Below are 26,026 nucleotides of genomic sequence, written 5' to 3'. Positions count from 1 at the left end.
CTCATAGGGGCACATTTAACATTGTGACGTCACATACGATCTCGAACTAATGTCACTTCATCGCTTCTTCTATATTTGTTGTAATAAATATAAATCGATTCAATCTCTTCTTGTTTATGTAGTAAATAGTCAAATAATAAATATTCAAAACTTTGAAGAACAGAACAGTAGTACAGAACAGAAGGGCTATGTGCAAGCCCTCTTGGATAGGTCCCACCCACTCGTCAGATATTCTACCGACGAACAGCCATACTTAGTATTGATGTATTTCTATTGCAAGGGTTAGTGATTCAGTGTGATTACAAAATACTTAACATCTTAGAACCTCATGTTTGTGGCAGATTGGCGCTGTAAGGTATGGTTGATATTTCTTACAGCGCCAATGTCTACCAATTTTTTATACAAAAAAATAACAGTTTACAGAATGGTCTTATTGGCGTTGTAACAGATTATCGATTTTATAAATTTCAATATTCAATGACGCACATCACGCGACGTAATGTTGACGTACTCTACCCGAGTCCCGCGTTGATTAATCTTGACAACTTAATAAAAATAAAACTTTCAAGTATATAAACCGACAATAACTGTACTCCTGTTATTTTTTGGCTGTTATTGACGAGGTACAGTGCCGAGATGACCGCCGATTAGATGCCGACAATTTTAATTTACTCTTTACGGTAGATCAAATAAACAAAAAAAACACATTTATTATAATATTATATTTCCGTAACAGCCTGTGAATGTCCCACTGCTGTGCTAAAGGCCTCCTCTCCATTTTTTTGAGGAGAAGGTTTGGAGCTTATTCCACCACGCTGCTCCAGTGCGGGTTGGTGGAATACACATGTGGCAGAATTTCAGTGAAATTAGACACATGCAGGTTTCCTCGCGATGTTTTCCTTCATCGTAAAGCACGAAATAAATTATAATCACAAATTAAGCACATGAAAATTCAGTGGTGCTTGCCCGGGTTCGAACCCACGATCATCGGTTAAGATTCACGCGTTCTTACCACTAGACCATCTCGACTTCATAATATAATAATATTATATTTCATCATCATCATCATATCAGCCGAAAGACGTCCACTGCTGGACAAAGGCTTCCCCCAAGGATTTCCACGTTGGCCGATCTTGCGCTGCCCGCATCCAACGGCTTCCCGCGACTCGTTCTAAGTCGTCGGTCCACCTTGTAGGGGGCCTGCCCACGCTTCATCTTCCGGTTCGTGGTCGCCACTCGAGAACCTTTCTGCCCCAAAGGCCGTCGGTTCTGCGAGCAATGTGCTCCGCCCACTGCCACTTCAATTTAGCAATTCTTCGGGCTATGTCGGTTACTTTGGTCCGCCTGCGGATTTCATCATTACTGATTCGATCTCGCAGAGAAACTCCGAGCATAGCCCTCTCCATTGCCCTTTGAGTGACCTTGAGCATTCTTATGAGGTCCATTGTGAGCGACCACGTCTCTGATCCATAAGCCATCATTGGCAACACACACTGGTCGAAGACTTTCGACTTGAGACACTGCGGTATTTGGGATGAGAAGATATCGTGTAGCTTCCCGAACGCTGCCCAGCCGAGTTGAATTCGACGATTGACCTCTTTCTCGAAGTTGGACCTACCTAGTTTGATGGTCTGACTAGGTAGACAGGTAGGTCTACAACTTCGAGTGCAGAATTTCCAACCTTGACTTGAGTGGGTGCAACATGGATGTTCGACATGATTTTCGTCTTGTCCATGTTCATTTTTAGACCCACTTGTTGGGAAACCCTGCTGAGGTCATCGAGCATAGTGCCGAGGTCTTCCAAGGTCTCAGCCATAATTACAATATCATCGGCAAATCGAAGATGAGTGATGTACTCGCCGTTGATATTGATACCAAGTCCGTTCCAGTCCAGAAGCTTGAAAACATCTTCCAATGCAGCGGTAAACAGTTTCGGAGATATCACGTCTCCCTGTGTGGTGGTTATACTCCTCAGTCTTCTGTATAACTTGCCGCAGCGTATGTATGTGGTCTATGGTGCTAAAGCCTTTCCGGAATCCGGCTTGTTCGGGTGGCTGGAAGTCGTCAAGCCTTTGCTCGAGACGATTCGTAATGACTCTCGAAAACAACTTGTAAACATGGCTCAGCAGTGAGATAGGCCTGTAATTCTTCAGAAGGGTTTTATCACCCCTCTTAAGGAAAAGTACCACCACATTCAGTTCTGTGCCATGCCTTTGGCGTTTGACCTTTGGCTATGACGGAGTTAAAAAGCCTCTGAAGAGCCCTGAGGATCGGTGTACCACCCGCCTTCAGAAGCTCAGCTGTAATACCATCATCACCAGGTGCCTTGTTGTTTTTGAGTTGTTCGAGAGCCATTCTAATCTCGAAAAGACTGACGTCCTGAAAATCTTCAGTGTAGTATAGGGTTAGTCTTGTTCTGGGATCTGCAGCATGACTACTGACAGGTGATTGAGCTGTCGTGTACAGCTGACCGTAGAACTTCTCAACCTCTTCCACAACAGCTCAGATCTTGACATGACTATTCTGCCATCCTCAGTTTTCAGCCTTGTCAGTTGACTCTGCCCAACAGACAGATCTCTGGCGAACACTTTAGAGCCTTTGTTCCGCTCGATGGCCTCTTTAATGCGCATTAGTGTCGCGAGTTAGAGACTGAAATCTGTCTGTTGATCAGCCGATAGCTGGCAGCATCAGCTGGGGACGTCAGAATCATATTCCGTCTTTCCTCCATAAGCCGTAGGGTAGAGGCAGAGATCTTTTTGGTTCCTTTTGTACGGCTGGTTTTGAAGATCTTAGACCCAGCCGTACGGACAGTTTCCACAAACCTGTCGTTTTATGTGTCCACTTCCTCGCAGTCTGCTAGGCAATCGAATCGGTTTTGGAGTTCGAGCTGAAAGGCTTCGGGATTTCGGATTTGAAGAGGTGATGGTCGGAGCGTAGACTTCATCAGTCGGGACCTCTGGAGTTTAACATTGATATTTAATGAGCCTCTTACTAGTCTGTGATCGCTCCCAGTTTTGACTGCATTGATCACGGAGACGTCATTAAATATTTGTCTTCTCGTCGACAAGATGAAGTCTATCTCATTCTTGGTTTTCCAAACAGTGCTTGCCGTGGTTTAGTTGCGCGAATCATTGAGGGGATATGCCATAATCGCCACGCTTGGCAGACGGGTTGGCGATCGCAGTAAGTTAGTCATAGTACTCAGAGAGACGCTGCTGCCCGTTCTCTGGTGTTTATTCCCTCGGGTCGACTTCTACGCCCCCCACAGGATGAGATGGGGTGGTGATATTCGTCGCCGTCACCACACGGCACAATATTATATTAATACAATATTATATTTGCTAATATAATAATATATCAAATTCAATTAACCGATTAATAAAACTATTAGAATTATTCTACATAGACTTTACAAACGATGAATAACTTAAGATAAAAAAAAAATTAACATATTTATTTGTATGCCAACGCCAGTGTGTAAAAAAATAACGCCGATTTAACTTAGTTAAATTATTGTGTTGAGTGTTTCGTTCGTTGTCTGGCTCATGCTCATAGATTTCGATGTAATCGGTTCAAAGCAGGGTCGGGTCAATAAAGAAGTTATTACATATTTCTGTCAATAAACTTTCATTAGCCCGAAGTTTGGATGTTCGCAATGTTGACTCCCGTACTTCGTAATGGCGTAAAACCGTTGGTTCAACGTCTGAACTATCTGCGGTCGTATCGGATTGCCTTCGCATCGGATTATGAGTGCACCTGTGTTTGAGCACACACTCGAGCACTATAATATAGCAGTTGCCTATTCTCCTTCAAGAATGGTCACCTTGACGGTAATTAGGATGTAGATATTATATTGATCTGATACTTTGGATGTAATGTAATTCGTGTTACAATATACAATACAAATAATGAACAATCGAGTTGATCTGTAAATGAATCTGGTCTTCAATGGCTACTTTTAAGTTGTTTTTTTTATACGAGTTTACCTTTACACTCGGTACAAAATTACACCGACGATACTAAGTTTCTTTTTTTTTTCATTTAATATTTATCTCACAAAATACATCTGTGGAGCAATATGAACAAGACTACGGGCGTTTGTCAAGGTTAACGTTAAGTAATATATCTTGTTCAAGTGCGAAGGTCATGTGTTACGAAATATTTAATTATTATAATAGACGTTGGAGTAACTTTTATATGTGTGCAATGCACAACATCTAGATTATCGAAACACCAATAAATTAATATTTAAAGTTAATAATGTCTACTAATAAATAAAATTAAAGTTTCTGTATGACATTTTGAAAATACATATTTAACGCGTGTTAGCTGTACTCCTCACGGATAGTATTTAATTGTAAGCGAAAAAAAACTAAATTAAAATATTTTTTTATAAAAACAATCCCTTAGAAACAAATACTATAGATTGCATCATTCATCATTCATCACCGGCAACGGTTTTTGCGACTTTGCTGAATGGAACCGACACAAGCGCATACAAACAGGCGAACATAAATAATATTAATCATCACGAGCATCATCAGCACACAGGGATGGAACAAAACAATACCGAACGTCTGAACTAAATGAACCAAAACGTGATTACTTTCACATCGGACCGCATTGTTAACATTACTCATATCCCACAACGTGAGACGTCACCGATGGGAACCAGTTCGAAACCGATCCCACTAAATGCCGATAGCACCAAAAACATTTATGGGCATTAATTACGATCTTTTGTCCACTGGTTCGATGATGTCGTCTATAAAAGTATCGAAAAATAAACCGACACTTGTGTTTTTTTTTTTTTTCATTGTACATATCGTCGTTTCGTGGAACGGAATATTCGTTACAATTTATAATTGTTTAAGAGGCAAGACGGGGCAGTGGATACATATAAAACACGTGTATCATAACTAAAGGTCGCGAGTTCGAATTCAGACAGTCAACAATCGATCCGCACATGAGCAAAGCATTATCTCTGGGATATTTACGGGCGGAAACAAAAAGTTGCGATAATTTATTAGTAAAAGTTAAGCAGCGGTTTTGTAAAATAACCGCTTTCCAATTAATTCTAAATGAAATTAAACATATACAATAGCACATTTGTTATTAAAGTTTTAAACCGCAACTCAAAGTACTCCATAACGTATTTTTTTAAATCGAATCTTCATTTACTTGTTCCCGTTAATTGGATCGTTCGAAATCAAGACACGATAATTACAAGGTGTACGTCGAAAAAGGAAAATTAACGGGAGCTAGCAACGAGAAGGAAAAATATTTGTTTAACCATTGAGAACGAGCTAATCACGGCCGTTCTGATAATTCAACATTAATTACACGCAATTTATTACGAACAGATTATTGAATTAAGGATAAAACTCGGCCGTTGACAAATCAATAGTTTCGAAACATTTATAGCTATTAAAAATACATTGGCAGTTAAGATTACAAACACGCTGCGATAGATATATGATTTGATAATTTTTTCTCGTCAATCGTCTTTAGAATGTATTTCTATTTTTTAAATCAAAGTTATGGTGGGGATAAGGTGATCAAATTGATTACGGAAAAAATATGCCGGCTTATCAAACATAAGCACTTTAGCTACGACACAGTATTATACTATTATGGTTACTATTGTATATATTGTTTAATATATGTATAATTTGTTCAAAATAATTTGTTCAAAAGCCGAGATGGCCCAGTGGTAAGAACATGTGAATCTTAACCGATGATCGTGGGTTCAAACCCGGGCAAGCACCACTGAATTTTCATGTGCTTAATTTGTGATTATAATTCATCTCGTGCTTTACGGTGAAGGAAAACATCGTGAGGAAACCTGCATGTGTCTAATTTCACTGAAATTCTGCCACATGTGTATTCCACCAACCCGCATTGGAGCAGCGTGGTGGAATAAGCTCCAAACCTTCTCCTCAAAAAGAGGAGAGGAGGCCTTTAGCCCAGCAGTGGGACATTCACAGGCAGTTACGGTACGGTTACGGTTCAAAATAAATAAATAAACATAATAGGTAACATCAATGACATGGAAAACACGAGCGAGCCACTAAGCAACTACATGTACGAGGGACATAACATCTTAGTGTCCTAGTTCGGTGTAAGGTCCCATACCTTATATTTCTAACAATCAAAGCCAATGTCTAGCCATTGACTATGGTGTCCATTTGCTCAGGTGGCTTGCTTATTTGTCAGGCTTCCTACTATACATTTAAAGTATATTTGCAATAAATGTACTAAATGATAAATACATTTATCAAAGCAATTGTTCAATAAGTAAATAGCGAAATGCCATGTTCGAGAAATATCAAACGGGCTAAGCTGTTAATTCATCAAAACCGGTTTACATTGAGAATAATTTTATTAACATCGTCATACATTAATCATATCTCTGGACAATCAAAAAACACTAAAGATAGATTTAATATCGATAACATTATTAACATAATGTACCTCTTTTTGTTTAAACCGTGCCATAAACATTCACGAATGGTTATAAACGACACATTTGCGTTCAGCGAGATCGTCAACGTCGCGACAAAAAGTATTATTATCTGTAACCGGCTTCTGCCAAATCATTCACATAGCGAAAAAAGTTGACCGACTCAACGGGCTGGCTAGTGTAAGGCTACGTCTCCCACATGAATTTACTGTATGTCTTTACATCGTACCTTTCCCGTTCCATAAATTTTATATGCCATGGCCTCAAGTCGCATAGGTCATTACTTAATGGTTTATTGGCTTTAGTAACAGCTTTCGTATATATTAAAACCATAGACAAATTTGATGTATATAACCTATTTATCTTAGGTTGCTATTTTTATTCCTTTTAAAAAGCGTCATACGATATATATTTTTTACGTAATGTAAAAAATTCTGACGAACTACATGGACGGATTATAATTAATTTCAATTGTATGATTATGTACATTTAAACAATAACGTAAATAAAACAAATATCGCCGTATAGTTGAACGTTATAAATTATTCATATTTAGTAGACGAGCGACTTATTACATTACCTCTCATATCGATTGAATTATGAATTGAATCGATATAAAACAAAACACAATCGCCATATTAGACACAAAGACGTTTGTCAAATGATGAAAATAAAGAAATATTACCTTAGAATCGAAACTAAAGGCTGTCTCCGGTCTCAGAGGGCAGGGCAGGCCGCACTTACACGTACCCGTCGTTTGCAAGTACTCCCGTAGCTGGGCTAGGTTACTCAACGCTGTTCCACTGGGACTGCAAGAAAATACATTGCGTTTACTTACTTGTGCTTGAATTAATAATAAACCTATTTAAGTTACACGAACTCTGAATAGTGTATACAGTTGTTACATTCGATACATAAACGATGACAAAATTGCTTATTATTACAACTGAAAAATATAAATTTAACATTTCAAACATTTATTATCCTGTATGCTCGACGTAAAAATAAATGTTCATTACAGACAATCAATTAAAAATCAAATCTAATATTAAATGAAAATATTTCAATCGTATAAGTTTACCACATGTGAACAAAGACCCAATGGTGGCAGGCAAAGTTAATTAAAATACGATAAAGTATTACCGCCACACATCTTACTGGACAACACAATACACAGAGATTAAGTATATCGATATAAGCGAGCCACAATTAAATTTTAGCAGTGTAATAAATAGAACAACAGATAGAAATAATTTAGTAGTTAGTACAATAAGGTGATTAAATTGTAATCTTCAAGGTACAATTAAAATGAATATATTATGTATTAAACAAACAGAAGATCCGAACATCGGTACAAAAAACAATTTAAGTAATTAATTAAAAACATACATAGCATTGGTTAAAGCATATCAAAATAAATAAAACAAATTAATAAACGTAAAGGCAAATTGTCTTACATCACAGTTATTTTTTAATTTGAAACATGTTTTAAGTGAGTCGATCAAATAAGAGAATCAAGATTACGTGATTGCGAATTCCGACGCGGCCGCCTTTTTTGCAGACTTAGTGAAAATCGTGTACCATTACATACTCAAGTCACGATAAATATTTCAAAAGGAATTTTATCGGTCAGTACATATCCCACTTTAAGGTTGAAAAGAAAAAATACTTTTCGGGACGTCTGGCGAAAAATATTTCTTCGCATGACATTGCGCTTACGGGTTAATAATGTCAATATAACATAGCCTAAATCATTTAGGCGATCATTTTAATTTAAAAAACGTATTAAAAACCAATAAATATACACTATAATAAATAAAAGCATTGAGTTTCGTTAACAAAATAAATATACTTTTTATTATGATAGCAATATAAAGCAATAATATATATATTATACAGCGGCGGGAATCGGGAAATAAGCAAGCGTTACGTCATTTGCCGTCACCATACACGAGTCGGTCATACCCCATAGGCGATATATATCACACACTACACTAACAGCCTGTGAATGTCCCACTGCTGGGCTAAGGCTTCCTGTCCCTTTTTGAGGAGAAGGTTTGGAGCTTATTCCACCACGCTGCTCTAATGCGAGTTGGTGGAATACACATGTTGTTTCAGTGAAAACACACGCAGGTTTCCTCACGATGTTTTCCTTCACCGTCAAGCACGAGATGAATTATAATCACAAATTAAGCACATGAAAATTCAGTGGTGCTTGGCCGGGTTTGAAACCACGATCATCGGTTAAGATTCACGCGTTCTTACCACTGGACCATCTCTGCTTATATATATATCACATCTAAAACATAACTTTTCAAGTTGAATTGTAATCAATAAGTAACGAAGACAAATAAGGACATTTTACAAAAAAAAAGAAAAACGAAACAAAAGAACAAAACCGATAATACGATGTTGCCCGTGTTATTATAATTATGCAACAAAAACTTGTCATTGCGGTTACAAGTATAATAAAGTGTAAATTATCAACTTATTATTATAAAGGATACCATTTATAAAAAGAATGATAATAACTGACATTAAGCCAAGCAAGCTTCTTGCCGATTTAAAAAGAACGACTTATTTTATCATAATGTAACTTGACATTTATCCGGTATGATTTTATAGCATTTATTTTTGAGACAGTATATTTTGAAGCGTCTACAGCGAATCGTATAAAAAAAAAAAAAAAACAAAAAAAAAAAAAAAAGAATCGTATTATTTTTAGCCGTTCACGTTGATGTGAAAAGACGAGACAATTAACAATTCGTCTTGTTGACGTTTCTATAAATACTTATCCGGTATTGGATGTACACTGACGATACTCACCCGTACTTGTACTTGTTGTATTGTTCGAGCTAAATTAACTAACATTTAATAATAGTACACTTATTAGACTGCTCCATTTACAAACTAGCAACACATCCATAATATATCGGACATAGTTGACGTCGATTGTAATTAATATAGTGAACCGGGGAGGGCGAGATGCACTGACTCGTGTAAGCGATTGAAAGGGTATTTGCTAAAAGGGAACGATGCAAGGTCCTAGTCATCGATGTTCGCTCGGTCCTGTGATCAACTGACTGCTGCCAAGTCACACAACAGTTAATTGATTTCGAACCCTATTTGGCTTTATCTACTACATTTTTAACATATATACTAAATCTAATGGCCCAGTGACTTGTATGTACATGTGACTCTTAAAGCAACTTACTTATAAAAGTTACGTAGCGACGGTTTAGTTAAACAGCGATTTCTCTCTTTCTGTCATTATTAGTTTGATATTCGACGAAGAAGACAGATTACTGTTTAACTAATCACCCGCTAAACAAAGTTTATTTATAAGTCCTTAAGTTTTTATGAGTGTCATTTGTGTTTATAATTCATCTCGTGCTCGGTGATAAAAGATAGATCGTGATTTTTCTCACGATCTGCATGGGTCAGATGAAATTCTGCCACATGTGTATCCATGTGTATCCATGTTGCATTGGAGCAACGTGGTGGAACAGTCTACAAGCCATCATCGAGAGAATAGGCCAACAGACTGTTTTAATTTTTACTATTACAATTTTTTTTCCTGTTTCTATTCCAATTAGAGTTATTAGTAATTGCAAATGAATCATTCCGTGAACAATCTTTGTCTGGATATGCTACACATCGCGGAGCTATTAACTCTAATTCGCAAACAACACAATCCCTTTACGATGACAGCGCATACCTTGTCAGCGTAAGTACTCGTTTCGCTTTACAACAGCCTCTTTCATAAACGCCTCACATGATAATTCACGGTGATTGTTCACGGTCTGGAACACGCGGTAAACGTGAGCCGCGACCACAAAAAAGGGATTTGTTTGCTTTTTTGATTCTGTTTGTGTGTTTTTTTTGTTTATTTCGAGGCCTATGCGGCTTTGATCACTATATATGCGTGTTCGCGGTCGGTCAGCCAGTGTGCGGCGAAATTCGCTTTTTGCATCGCATGAAACGTTTGGGGGAGCGTGTACATAGACAGCTGCCGATAATAATTACTTAGCACACGAACCCTTTTACACCTTGCACGCGTTGTATCGCTTAGTTTCCGCCAAACACGGGTAATTTATAACTTTTTAACATAAATAACGTGTATGAGTTGTACGAAACGAAATACCGCTGACTAAATAAGCATGTTATTACGGAATCATTTTTGGATAAATTAATTCATATTACTTAAATCAATTTACCCGTTAAGTCACGCAATTCAACCCTTTTAGGTTTTAAATACAAGAATAAAATAACATATACGAAGTCATTTAAAAGACACGCCATATTTATTGTATCATATCGATACTATTGGATTATACGATTTAGAATAATCGCTAGTTTTCCTGGTAATTTGCAGATTCGTCTGTTCCAAATAGGAATAATGAACTATTGAAAACGATGATTCAAACAGACGTTTCCAAGAAAACGGCGCCGACAAGAAATGCTTAAGCAATTACGAACATCTGTCGACTGATGTCCTTGATGTTTAGAACGATACCTAGACTGTGTTATATTAATATTAATACAAATTCGACACTTTATAGATGGCGGCTAGACTTTCACGACATTAACAATTCATTCTTATAAATTTTAAATTAAAGTTTTGTTTTTCATCATTGATGAAGAGCCGTCATCGCTCAGTGGCTAGAACACGTGAATCTTAATCGAAGATTACGGGTTCAGCTCGGCAGTGAAGTATAAGATTCAGAGTCTGTTAGTAAACCTACTGTTGGATGAATTGCCCATGGTTGAAAATAAACTCCAAAACATTATACTTAACAATATGTGGATAATAAGTCTTCAATGCCTACTAATTAATAATCTCTTCAAGTTTACGCTAATTTGGTTGGTTTCGATACAAGGTAGATTTTGATTATGTAAGTGATTTTTTGTATACTATTTATCTTGAGGGATGTTACCAGACTTATCAAAAATCCATAATTTAATACAAAGTAACATCGCAACTTGCAACACCAAACCGCTATACAATGTTACGATTTCATCAAAACAAAGTCACTGTTTTTGTCTTCCTGTTTGTTTGCTTATTTCTTTAAAGCTAAATTTAACTACACACTCATTTATTTTCAAAATATAACTATATTATTTTATAATAAAAAAACGTGATGTTACATTAATAGATTGCATCGCGCGATACCGGGAGGGTCGGCACTCGGTAGTACTGTTATGGACAAGCTCCATACTGTATATTGAATAATTATTATTAGTAGGTGTCGAATGTTATCATAGCGGATTAAAGCGAATGAATACGCGAGACATATACCCACATAACACGAACAAGACACATTTTCATTACAAGAACGAGCAGCCGAAGGTAAGTGCAGTCAATAAAATAGCGTATTTATTAAACACTCTCGTGTTGATCTTATTCCATGCGTACAATTAGCGTGAATAAATTACATCAATCCAATGGAAAATTACTAGTTCAGCACATATTTACCAACATTAACATAAGATTAAGTTGCAAGCTGTTATTACATCTAATAATAGCGAATATACGACAACCACCTGTTAAAGAGGCCGCGTGTATCGTTACAAAATGTGAATACTGATGCAACGCATCTCGACAAACATTCCAGCGGGGCCTACGCAAATCTTATCTGTATGTTGAGAACACAAAAATATTTACATTATATAATGTCCTCCAGACCGATTTCGGCCACGGCGGCCAATCTCAAGAGAGATTAGCCAGCTACGCAGGAGATATTATAGTGCACAAGTGTGTGCGCAAACACAGGTGCACTCTCTCTTCCATCTCTCTCATAATCAGATGGGACGGCAATTCGATACGAATTTCCGAGGCACGGTAGTGTACACACTTCCAATTTACAGACTCGAGGATGCTACTGAGAATTTTCTGACAGAAAAACCCAATAACTTTTTATTAGCCCGACCTAGGAATTGAACCCGTCCTGGGTTCAATTCCTAGGACGGGACTCCGGATCTGCGGCCTTGAGTCAAGCCACCAGACCAACGAGGGAAAACATTATATACATTCAATATATCATATGAACAAAAGATTTAAATGAGATGTCAATTCTATTATGTAATGTGAATGATTGTATTAACATTATTTGTAAGGCCCTTATCCTACTAAGCTGTTCCGATACGAGTTTTATTAAGCGTTAAGCTTAATCTCAATTATAAATAAAAAGCAAATGAAAATTTCATGCACGCCCGTATAAAAACACACGATTATTTTTAAACACGCGTTTTTTTCGCTCGATAATCTCGTCTAGTATAATTTATTAGTTAGAATAACTATCGACTTATTTAACAATGACTCGGTTCTATCGCGATACCACTAGCACTGCAAGTGTAATTATTATTTTATCTCGTAATCTTAACAGATGGAACAGATTTAAGCAAATAAAATAATTTTATAATGTTACTTTAATTATTTGGCCTTCATGCAATTTGATCAAGATATTATAATATTAATTTAATTTTCATATAGTTTTACAATATGGCGAAAACTTATTCAGCCTTTTATTGATACGACGTGTCGAATTAAAAACGTACGTACATACATATCACAAACTAATACAGACGTTCATTAATTCATAAACATACACGGATATCCTTCTCAAATAACACAATTCGAATCTTGCGAATTAAAATTAACTAAAATTAAAAAGCGTAAAAAATCCATTTTTTTTAAATTAAATATATAAAAAACTCTAGTCGTTAACGAGCCAACAATGTTTCACTCAGCAATAAAAATAACTTCAATTATTGATAACGGAAAAAAAATTACAATTAAGTATATACCTACTTACAAATTATTGAATGATAACGGTGATAACTTGGTAACACATACAAAAAAACGTTTAAAATTCTTTAAAAACTCGGCAACGACTTGAAACTGTCATCGGACATCGATATTTAAAAAAAAAAAAAAAATTCACTGTAAAGTGCAATTCCAATCATGCGTTATCAAAGTGTTATCGACATATGATCGTTATAGATAATACAATTAAGTATAATAAAAAAAATACGTTTCAATCACGTTCCGTACAAAATTGTCTCAATTGCACTTACCGCCAGATTATGAAATAACTGGCAAAGTTAGATTTACTTATCGTAAATACTGAACGCTCATTGGTTGAACATTACTCCATCGGCTGCCATCCACCAATAAAAATACAGATTGAACTATTTAGTTAATTTGACATTCATCAGCGTTTCGGAAACTGAATGTAAGTTTCGGAAAGGCTTATCGAATACCAATCGTCATATTCTTGGCATTATTGTAAATAATTCTACGGCGATTGTTTCACAAGCGCACTTATCTACTTAACGACGTAATTTTAATCAAGTTAAGAGTATTAATCCAACTGTCACCCTGATACTTTCTTGTTGTCTCATCTTCCTGGATTCCTTCGATTTGCATGACGATTGTCCCTGACATTCATCGGCTTGTCCAAATAGATTCAACCTAATCACTTAGATAATAGCTTATTAGCGTTAAGATACCAAATCAATTTTATGATAATTAATCCATGAGTAAGTCACTTTTTTATTTTTATACTTTAATCAGAAACTAACATTAGTCGTAGAAAATACTTAAAACAAAAAATGTATGAACTTAAATAATAGACCGTGTTAAAAACGTTTTAAGTTATTTAGGTATATTTGGATGCTAAATATGATGTAAAGTGCTTATACTATTTATTTATTATAATGTTATTTAATTCATCATCATCATCCCTTAGCAAATCGTAGTCAACTACTGGACATATGCCTCTTTATGTGCTCCTTATGCATCGACTCGGGTGCTGCAACCTTTTTCAGGTCATCGGTCCACCTGGCTGGAGAGATTCCTATGCTACGTTTGCCGATCCGCGTTCTCTACTCGAGGACTGATCTGCTCCAACGGCCATTGACCCTTCGATATACGTAACCGACCCACCGTCACTCACGTCTGCCGATTATGATGGTGATATATGGAATAACTCCAGTTATTCTCCAAAATATCTTATTTCAGATCAACACACTAAGCGACCTTGAATTTGTCTACTATTCCATTGACAAAATAAGATTTAACAAATACAAAATCAAGTAGCCTTAATGACAATTACACTACAAATAATATACAAGACAGTGTGACTATTAGAATTGCATCCTACAAAATAACATTGGTGCAGAAACAAATAAAACCGACCTGCCGCTGTCATGTAATAGACATATAAAATAGATGTAGGACTACGTGCTCGGTGATTGATCTCATTTCCTTTGTGTTCCATGGGCGAGGCATATAATGGCTAAAATACTTTGGCGCTAAGCCAATTCAACTGCCATACAAGAATTAAAACGGACCAGGATTTATAAGATAACCATATAAAATTTTGGATAATTTGGTTCATAATATCAATATCTACTTTACGATACAAAGAGTTAAAGCAAATGAAGTAATGCTTTAAAAATTGATTTCACATTTATAATTATAATCGAGCAAAGTAAAACGTACTTAATTAGTATTACTAGTCATTAAAAATTACCAGAATCAACCTCTCATCCGATTTAATGAACAACCCATCCCAATTCTGTAACTACTGCGTCAAAACAATTACTTAAAAGGTTCTCCAACAACATTATCAGAGCGTATGTGACATATTTGCTGATTGATATTCGCATTGGAACTTTAGACACTGGTACGAGTTCTTTGATGGGCCGACTAACGTCCTTTATCGTACGACCCCGACCCATATCAACCTTGTCCCCTTCGCATGAATAAATACAAGCTCAATTTGTAGCTCGCGCGCCTAACCGACGTATCGATATACCATCACCGGTCTTAAATGAACCCCACCAATTCGACCAGATCGTTACACATGAAGAATAAAGTCGAGAATTGTTTATTTAACAATGGAACGACGATTCTCGATATTTTGGACAAATTATGTAAAACTCGATCGTTTTCGAATGTTGCTTGCCCTTGTTTAGTTTTGTTCAATAAATTGTGTGATGACGAAAAATTGGATAATAAATGGTAATTTTCTTTAAATGGTTCACTTAATTATTTATACGCTCCAACTTTTTAATAAAGGTCGATTTGAAAAAGGGATAACTATTAAATATGTTGAGAATAAAAAAAATAAAAATCTATAACATAAACCCATTGAAAATGAATGTCAAGAGAGAATCATTAATGATAAAACAGTATTTTTTTTATAGAATAGGAAGGCGGACGAGCATATGGGCCACCTTATGTGTCACCAAACGCCCTTAGACATTGGCATTGTAAGAAATGTTAACCATCGCTTACATCACCAATGCGCCACCAACCTTGGGAACTTAGATGTCCCTTGTGCCTGTAATTACACTGGCTCACTCACCCTTCAAACCAGAACACAACAATACCAAGTACTGCTGTTTTGCGGTAGAATATCTGTACTATACCACCAGCTAAAGTATCAATGTTTCTAGTGTATTTACTACCACTTGTATTTAAAGTTATTATTTTAAGTTTGTTTACAAATAGATACTACAAAACCAACCTAATGTCCTCATAAAAATATCACAATCTTTACTTTTATTCACAGCTACGACCGGAATAAAATTAACATATCGCAGCGTGCCCAACAACAAACTGATTTTACAAAATACCTACTTATTTCACCGATTCCCTTTTACATTTTAAAATTAACGGAGTTACTCATAAACATTGTTTAGAGGATGTTTAGTTAAACATCGTTCATTATTGATTTTACATTCGAAAGGAGGCGCAACATTATCTATATTTAATAATAGGTAAAGACAAAACAGTTAAATACATTTTTCTTCGCTGTTTGTCAGCCGATTTTATTTTGACGAGAGCCGGTTGGCGTGGTTGGTGGATGCTTGCCTTTCACGCCGAAGGTTGTGGGTTCGATTCACACCCAGGACAGATATTTGTGTGCATGAACATGTCTGTTTGTCCGGAGTCAGGATGTAATTATCTATATAAGTATGTATTTACAAAAAAAAAGTAGTATATAAGTTGTCTGGTTTCCATAGCACAAGCTCTGTACAAGTTTAATGTGGGATCAGATGGCCGTGTGTGAAAAATGACCCAGGATATTATTATTATTTTTATTTGGCAGCTGTTAACGACATCTAATTATATTATAAATATATTTGGAAATAAGAGAAGAAAGGAAGAATCTTCAAAACGTGCAAATTTATATGTCTCCAAATTTCAATTATGGTCGAATTTTAACCATTGGGCAAGCTCTAAAACTAATTCTCCATAACATAATTTACATGGAAAACCATAAATCTTTGAAATAAATTAAATTTTTATTGAAAATTACGTTTTAATTTTTTTATCTAGCACGGTTAAATGAAGAATAATTTATAGATAGATAATATTTAACAGATATCAAATGGCGCGTCACCCTAATGGAGGGGGATTATCAATTTGAATATCAGGAATGAGTATTATTTACATAATACATTTGTGACGTCGACGTTATTGATGAAGCTATTACGTAATTATTTAATTAAATTATTTAATATGCAAATGTGAAATGAAGATATCTATCATACAATGTTTTTCATACTTGATAATCCATAAAAAAGGCAATTGAATGTTCGTATTTTTCGACATTTTTTTATGTAGACATTGCTTGTTATATAAAATTAATTGAATTTTAAATTAACATTCTTTTATCAAATTTGTTACTGGTATATATTATATATAAACTTTAATACTATTTGATAGATTATCACGAAAGTTGGCACATATATGTATTTTTACACGAAGAAGGTTTTATATTATCCATTCTATTGTAATTCACTGCTGTTTAGCACTGCAGGACATCCAACTTCTATATCGTTCAACCGATCGCCGTGACCAGTGGTATATTGGTACCCAGGCAGAATAGACAGCTGGGTTCCTAGCAAAAAAATAAAGTCTTTGTTTTTGTAGTAGGTAAACTTGTCTAAACCAATCATCTAAAAAAACCTATATGTTTTATACCGAAGACAGCGTAGACGCGTAGGAAACACTGGTGACAGAGCACAAATGGCAATTACCTAAATGATTGCGAAATTACAACCTAAAACGGCGATTCATGATATAGATGATCCGATTATGCACTGACTTGCCAAATACTACCTAGACCGGCCGGTTTCGGTCGTTTGACGGATGGATGGTATATGAAGGAATCCAAAATCCCATGTAGACAAATGACACCACTTCAAACAAGTCAACTAGCACACATTCCGAGTCAACGAAGAAGTCGTCTAGAAATTACGATGCTTAATACACTTATTTATATTGCATATGTATATCATATATCTATTAATTCTTAATCCTGAAACTTGAGATTTTAATGCTGCCTGGTAACAAACTTGCAAGCACATTTAAATAACATTGAAAAAAATTAAAGATGAAATACACCAAAGGCGGACAACTTATCTGCAGAGATACCGTTTAGTTTATTAGATAAAAACCATTCACCCGAATGATTTGAAATTTTCTACTCATTATGGCACTTTTTAAAGGCCATGATACCTAAATATATAAATTGTCGTTAATTGCTAGAATTAAGTTTCAATTTAATGAATGAGAGATTTAAAATTCATTTCTCGTATCTGTGACGTTATATTTGATGCTAAAATAAATAATATTATTAAATCCCTTATAGGGATGTCTTTGGATGCTTTTGTACAGTAGTAATTTAAATTATTTTGACATGATATTTTAATTTTATTTTATGTATTACATTAATATTATGTTTAAATAAATCAATAATAACGTAGATATATAACCAGGAACCGAAGATAGAAAATCACATTAAATACTCTGGGTCTTAAACAAAAGTTTAACAGTCGACACGCATTAAACTAAATCCCCTTTTTATCGTCCGTAAACATGTTTTTGCATAGCCGGTACAAAATTAATGATTCTTATCGCTGACCAACGTGTGCATTTCCTATCAGAGCAAAATAGCCCCCGACCATAAAACCTTAAAGCAAATGCCTAGTCGCGTGAGGCATGTTTGTGTTCTTGAGTTATATTATTTGTACGCGGTAGGACGAAGCCAATGAGTCACATCGGGAAACCCTTACGTGACTCAATACGCAATCGCATTGTAATTACTTTATACAATTACTTTATTGATATATTTCGTATTATATCGCTTATTTGATAAACATGCAATATTCAAATTAACTTTCCTCAGTGCATAATAATTTGCGGTAACTTCGTTGTTTACATACCAACGTCTATTCAACGGGCGACGCAACTATTGTGCTAAAGGTCAGGAGGTCTATTTCGTCTCGCGACAAACATTTGTGCATAAGAAACAGGTATTTTATCTTCAACATATCGCAGGATAAAAACATACATAGTATCATTATAATAATACCGTTGTGGAATTTAAGAAATATACACATTTACAATCGACTGACGTTTTAAATAAAGGCAAAGACATAAAGTTTATTAAAAAACAAAATTCTTCAAGAAAATGTATAGTCTATCCATAAAAACTGTACTGTACTTAACGTGCAATGTACTAAAACATTCTCATGAGTATATATTACCATAATGAAGACATAAAATTGCGCAAATACAAACATACGAGGGAAACAGAACACCCTCGTTTTTAAGTCGACGAAAACAACCCGTAGGTTAACTCGATCGTGCGACAATTTAGCACTTATTTTAAATGCACACGAGTAAACGGTCACATTTACCCATATACAAAGACGTCATAAGAAATACAGACCACTCTCATATACCATAAATACGCCACCAACTATGGGATCTAACATTTGCTCACTAACCCTTAAAAAACGATTCCATTCGTTAAAAGTTCAATATTTAGCGGGACCGAATGAGACGTGATTTAAATGAAAAAATCGTTAATACTCTCAAAAATCCACGTTGAGCGGCCCACGTTGAGCGAGCGATGTTTATACAGGTTTAACCTCATTACGTACATAAGAGAACGTCACTAATTTAAGACGGTCGTAGACGATATTACCTACGCTGCGATTATCAAGTGTTTATCTTATCACGTTTGTTATGCCACGAGCCATCGTTATATTGATTTAAAACAAACATCCAAGCCAAAAAATAGTCGCTTATTTTTATGAGAAACCGTGAAAATACTAACTTAAAATGTTTTAAACATAAATGCTCTAATTATAAATTTTTTCGTCATAACTAACTGGTGAACTGCTTAATTTATCACCAGATGGAAGGTTGTCACCACCGCCACAGACATTGGCACGATAAGAAATAATAACCATTCCTTACATGGCATGCCAATACGCTGCGAACTATGTAGTTATGTTCATTTATCCTTCAAGGACGACAATAGCAATTAGTATCGCTTAGGGGTTGAATAAGTGCTAATTATATGCTACTCAGACGCACAAAGTACATAACAAACATAAATAAAAGAACAGCCTAGTTTAGATTAAGCTACTAATGACACTATGAACATCAAAACATATCGTATTATTTATATAGGTATCTGATCTATTGTGTGCTCGCTGCCACGTCAGTCAATAGTGCGTCAACGCTGTTGTAACATCCCATCGACATCCCCTTAAATGTTCGGTTGTCAGTCAACACACAATCAATGTGACACCACAAATAAGGTACGTTCAATGCGAAGGGGGAAATAAATCCTGTTGTTAAGTTTACCCTATTTACCGATTATCGTGTTACAAAACGTCCCTACAACCTATTGGCTTTATAAGGTTGCATTGTTAAATATAATAAGGTAATGAGTAGCTTCGTTTCTTCACATACGGGCCTACGATATTAATGTTTAATACCGGTCTATGTCAATTGATGGAAAAGAGTAAGTTGGTTACTAAGTCTCTTGAATACCATTCTAAGTAGGATCTACATTCCGAACCGTTGGCGGCTTTACATTTAATTTAATACAGCACAATGACTTTTAAGAGTCTATTTGAATAAAGAATATTTTGTTATCGATTTGAAATGTAATAAAGATTAATTTATAGCAATTTAAATATATTTTTATATTTTATATATTTCATCTCAAAATATATTATATGTAATTCAACAGTCGTGTCCTCAATTATGTCAAATATCAAATTGCCAGTAATAACCGCAGCAACACGGTTAATACGTATCTAATAAACACGTCAGTTATCGTAGTAGCGGGTGAATGGCCTACAAGAGGCACACGAGCTGCGCAAGCTACCTGCTTGCACCGATTTGCTAATTATACTCTACGATATATATGTATTAGAAATAAAACAAAAGATTCATATATTTATTTACGTGCTATACATATTAGTTTCAATCGAAATGCTAACATGTTAAAAAGACTAAGGTTAGTTATGATGAATACGAGTTTAACATAATAAAAACATAACATCCAACTTAAATAATTATTCAATATATATATATATATATATATATTAGTTTTTGTCAACATGTCTACAGTGACATGCGCAAACAACTCTTAGTTCTGAAATTAAAATTAATTAATGCGAAAACCATACCAAGAACCAAGAACGACACAGACGCGAAATGTTGTCTAGTCAAGTTCAGGTCTTCAGCGAGCACCTGCTACTCGTCGGAACGGCGGCCGGTATCGGACGTGCCCGACCCCCGAGGCCTGAACGCATGTGTACATTGTACAACGTAAATACATTTCGTTAGATTCGCTTAATAGCCTTGACTCGATCCTCTTAGCAACGTCTGTGGGAACGAACGGAGAGCACACGTTTCGTTTTGTTCTCTACGTCTGCAGACCATATGAGCACGGAGCATCCGGCAGACTCACATTGTAACTTGACATTACATTGAGTGTTTATTTGTCAGTCTTTGTTATGATAAACATGATTAATAGCGGCTACACACGCAGAGAACAAGACGTTCAACATTAAACTATTATTACGTTAATGTGTATTAAATAGCCTAAGTTAATAATGATTTTAAAATGTTTAGTATATTATTTTTATAAATTGTTATATAATTTCACCTGTTAGTATGTACGGGTGAATATTACGACTGAATTTAAAAACCAGTTCCAGCCAACCAATTGAGCTGAAATTTTGCATACAGTTTTGGTTGTGATATAATAAAGCTTGCTTATTTATTTATTATAATACTTACAAACCCATGAGACTGTTACAAATATAGAGGAATTCACAACTGTAGTACAAAGGCGCAGACATGTTAATGATTACGATCATTATTAAATAGCATAGCAGCCTTTACGAAGAGGAATCTCATAATAGCACAGACACAAAAGTATTTAGAGAAAGAAATCGACGTGTCTCGGTTTGTAGTAAGAAGTGTAGACGAAATGCAACACCGTCTTCGGACGTTATTGTATGTGCCGAACAGAACCCAATTCAACCGCAATTTCTCTATATATTTATATTTCTTAAATTATTTTCTTCTTAATACTAACATAGTGGTGTGAAATAAATTATTATTATATTTATATACTTAATCTTTCAAAAACTTTTATACTCTATAATAAGTAAGAGTAAAATTACGTGTATATATATATATTAAACATTATTCATTAAACAAAGTACCAACTAACATTCGTTACATGCAATATAAAGGCAATTTAGATTTAATCAGTTTGGCGTTATCAGTTCAATCGCGATTAACTAAAACCAAAACGCTACCGCAAATCTATTCGCTTGTCGATTAGTTTGTCAACCATGAACAATAAATTACATATTAATTCATAATTACTGTACATTTGACTGCCTGTTAGACTAGACCATAGTCTAGTGGCTAATTTATAAGGCTGTAGATCCCGAATTCCTATGTTCAAACCCGGGTCGGGTGTTATGGAAACTGACAGTGTTGCAGTTCCATGTCTGAAATCTTTCCGCTCATGACCGCCGTGGCGGAAATCGTTCAAGAGCTACGAATATCAACCGATGATTGAGGGTTCAAGCCCGGGCAAGCACCACTGAACTTTTCATGTGCTTAATTTGTGTTTATATACATCTAGTACTTATTGCTGATGGAAAACACGGTTAGAAAACTCGCATAGGTCGGATGAAAATCTGCCATAAGTATATCCACTAACCCGCATTGGAGCAGAGTGAGTGAACAATTTCCAAACCTTCTTGCCATATATGTTTATTTAAATATCTCTTTAACGTTTCTATAACTACTGTTTCAATTTTAATGTGTAATCCGGCTCGCGTTTCATATACTTAGAGTATCTACACCTATATTTATAGACATAAAATTATTAGACATTTTGAAGGAATCTTAACTACAAAGTTTTTGTTTATCTGATAGAGCTTAGGCAGCGTTCGTTACAAAGTAACCAACCATTTTTCTCATCGCCAACATTAACCCGATAAGGCATGTCTCAAATATATACAAGATAATACATCGCGTATGTCTGACATTTGTCCGTGTCTTCTATAATATGATTTTATTTTGTTCTAATTGATCTGCATCTCCAAATGCACATTTATTACAATATTATTTCAAGATGTACTAAATAAAAAAAACAAACAAAACATCTTTGGACAATTTAAGAATACGAATAGAAAATTCATAACGATTTACACGAAATAAAAAGGACAAAATATCGCATACATTTCTAAGTTTATTGTTAAGAACAAGTTCAAAGCGTCCAAAAAAAAAATCACGTAACAAAAACCAATACGAAATATACTCATCACATTAATTATGGATCTTAAATTTTTTACACATCTTGAAACTAAAAAGATATGACTTTAAATGTTTGTTAATCAATAACCACGAAAAAATACTCACAAAATAAACAAAATCATTTCAATATTATAAAGGAACGTTTTGTTTTGTTTTTTTTTTCGGTTTCGCGCAAAAACTACTTATTTCTCTATTATATTTATTGTGAGTTGATATGGAACTTCAATATTATTTTAGTTTATACTTTTAGGATGAACATGGTTTGCATATATATATATAAGTTTGTTTTATTTTTGTGCTCATTAAATCAAGATTTCCCTTCCGGCTAGGAGAGAAAATTCTCAGTCTGAGCGCTTTCGAAACGAACTCTCAATCTATGATGTTGCCAATACACAAAAACTATATATAAAATATATGTAAATCTCTAAAACTTCTACGAAAAAGTCAGCGACAGTATCTTATATTTGTTCTATAAATAAATATCAATAAACAATTTTTATATTTTAAAAATGGAATCATGAAAAACGTCAAATTTAGTTTCATTTAATTCTTACAAAATTCTATTTCTTATCAAATTTAAAAACATATTAACTTTGCAATTCGTTTAAGTAATATTACGAGATATAATTACGCGTCACGCTTAAGCGTATCATACATCATTGTTTAAAAATCGTGCGAATTCGGGAGCTAGTATTATATACTTACATTATACAAATATAAATACGTAGTAATAAAATAACAGAACGCGTTTTAATAATAACCACAAACATAAGTTCAATTAACAAGACGAACAGGCGTAACGAAATACACGTATCGTTTATTTGTTAAACTGCTCGGGTCCCAGCCTCCACCCAGCGTGGGCAGTGTGCCTCATTATATGCGGCAATAAAAAATGTTCGACTGTCTTACGTAACTCGTATTATTTCCGCGTCTGAACATCAACGGAGGTTAAACGCGCATATGATCTTATAACGCTGTTAATCCTATATTTTTTTAAACAATTAAACACTGTATCCCTAACAAGATTGTAAATTACCGTCTTTAAGCAATAATAAAAAGTTATTTATGTGTCGTTGTACAATGGTTTGATGAACAATACAATACATGAATTATATACTTAATGTTTTGTGCGCCTTTGTTGATACGAATACGAACGCGAGGTTTTTTTTTTTTACAAACAACACGAACACGACAAACATTATATTATAATTATATTAATCTGAAACGTTAATTAAAAATAAAAAGTATATTTTTTAAATTTAACTTTCGATATTTGTTAGTTTTTTTGAATAAGAACCAATGTCACTTATCTTTCGACGTTAAAATGTTACACGTTGGTTCAGTTCAGATGACAATGCAGCTATGTGGTATTCTACACACAGGATTGACTCCGGCTGAAGGCCAACAGCGTAGGCAAGACAAAAACTTACTATACTGGTGGTAGGTGGTGGCTTTGTGCAAGCTCGTCTGGGTAGGTACCACCCATTCAGCGATATTCTACCTCAAAACAGCAGTACTTGGTATTTTTGTGTTCCGGGTTGAAGGGTGAGTGAGCCAGAGTAATTACAGGCACAAGGACAATAACATCTTAGTTCTTAAGGTTGGTGGCGCATTGGCGATGTAACCGATGGTTAATATTTCTTACAATGCCAATTTCTATGGTTGGCGTTGGTCACCACTTACCATCAGGTGGCCCATATGCTCGTCCGCCTACCATATATTAAAAAAAGCTTGGTATTTATTTATTTTTTCACTATTAGTTTGTTCCGATTCAGTTGAAACTAAAAAAAATGGTGTAGGACAAGTGTCGAATATTTATTTAGGAAAAAAAATGGAGCATTGCAACGCATGCCTAGCTCATGCCGCAGCCAAACATAAATATGTATCAACCTATGGCCTAGTGGTTAGAAGTAAATCTTAACCGATGACTCACGAGTTCAAACCCGGACAAGTGGTTAAGAAACAATTCCAAACATTGCCCTCAATAGGATTATTTAGCCCAGTATTGGGACATTTACTGGCTGTTACTTTGTTACTTGAAATATGAAAACTAGATATATTCAATTAGATTATATCAAATACAGTTTTCCGATAAACTATTAAGAAAATAATAATAAGAAATACAATACCCATTGTAAAGATTTTTATTACTAAAAAACTGATTAGCTGATTGGTCACTGATGATATACTATTCGATATTGATATTAAAGCAATGTAAATACAATGCCCTCGATGGTCTAGTAGCTAGCTTACATTGCCGCAAGTCCTGGGTTCTAATATAAAAACAGACCAGATTCGAAGACCAGGTGAAATTGACAGTGATACATTCCCGTGACCCCAAATGACAAAAAGTACGTGAAACCGTTGACCCTGCGCATAAACTCTATCCGATCATCGGCTCGTCGAAATATGAGAGTGAAGGAACTAACAGTCAATAATCAAATCTTGCGCAGTTGACAACCTCTTGCTGTTGTCAAATTCAAACATAACTTGTGATGACAACTTTTATCTAAACAGACAATAACAGAGACTAATGAGGTCTCTTTGAGATTTTTGGCCATAAAACATAAATTCGCGTATATTTTCCCTATGATATCCCTGATTATGTAGTCAAAATATGAAAAAATAACTACATAACTTTGAAAATTCTAAATTATCTGAGGTAAGGACAAATGGGCCACCCATAGACATTGGCGCTGTAAGAAATATTAAACATTCCTTACGTCGCCAATGCGCCACCAACCCGGGAAACTAAGATGGTATGTGTCTGTAGTTACACTGGCTCACTGTATAATATATGATGAGTGAATGGTACCAGCTCACGGTAGCATGCGCAAGCGATCCCGTTGGTGGCTTTTAGTAGGTATTCCGATATTCGGGGTGCACTCGGCGTCTTG

At 35.2% G+C, this 26,026-nt stretch overlaps 1 protein-coding gene across 4 annotated transcripts in view; it reads right to left on the bottom strand.

Annotated features, from left to right (window-relative positions):
• LOC126768857 (uncharacterized) overlaps positions 1–26,026 on the bottom strand; it is a 75,003-nt gene that overhangs the window by 41,011 nt on the left and 7,966 nt on the right. For all 4 annotated transcript variants that reach the window (XR_007669278.1, XM_050487211.1, XM_050487212.1 and 1 more), the window contains exon 2: positions 7,149–7,272. Coding sequence is in view for 3 of the 4 variants with exons in the window: in XM_050487211.1 (XP_050343168.1) it covers positions 7,149–7,272 (124 nt within the window). In the remaining variant the exon portion in view is untranslated. The remainder of the gene's footprint in view (positions 1–7,148; positions 7,273–26,026) is intronic.

Source organism: Nymphalis io, chromosome 6 (genome assembly GCF_905147045.1).
Source record: "Nymphalis io chromosome 6, ilAglIoxx1.1, whole genome shotgun sequence".
Classification (NCBI taxonomy): Eukaryota; Metazoa; Arthropoda; class Insecta; order Lepidoptera; family Nymphalidae; genus Nymphalis; species Nymphalis io.
This window is presented reverse-complemented; position numbering and strand designations above follow the sequence as displayed.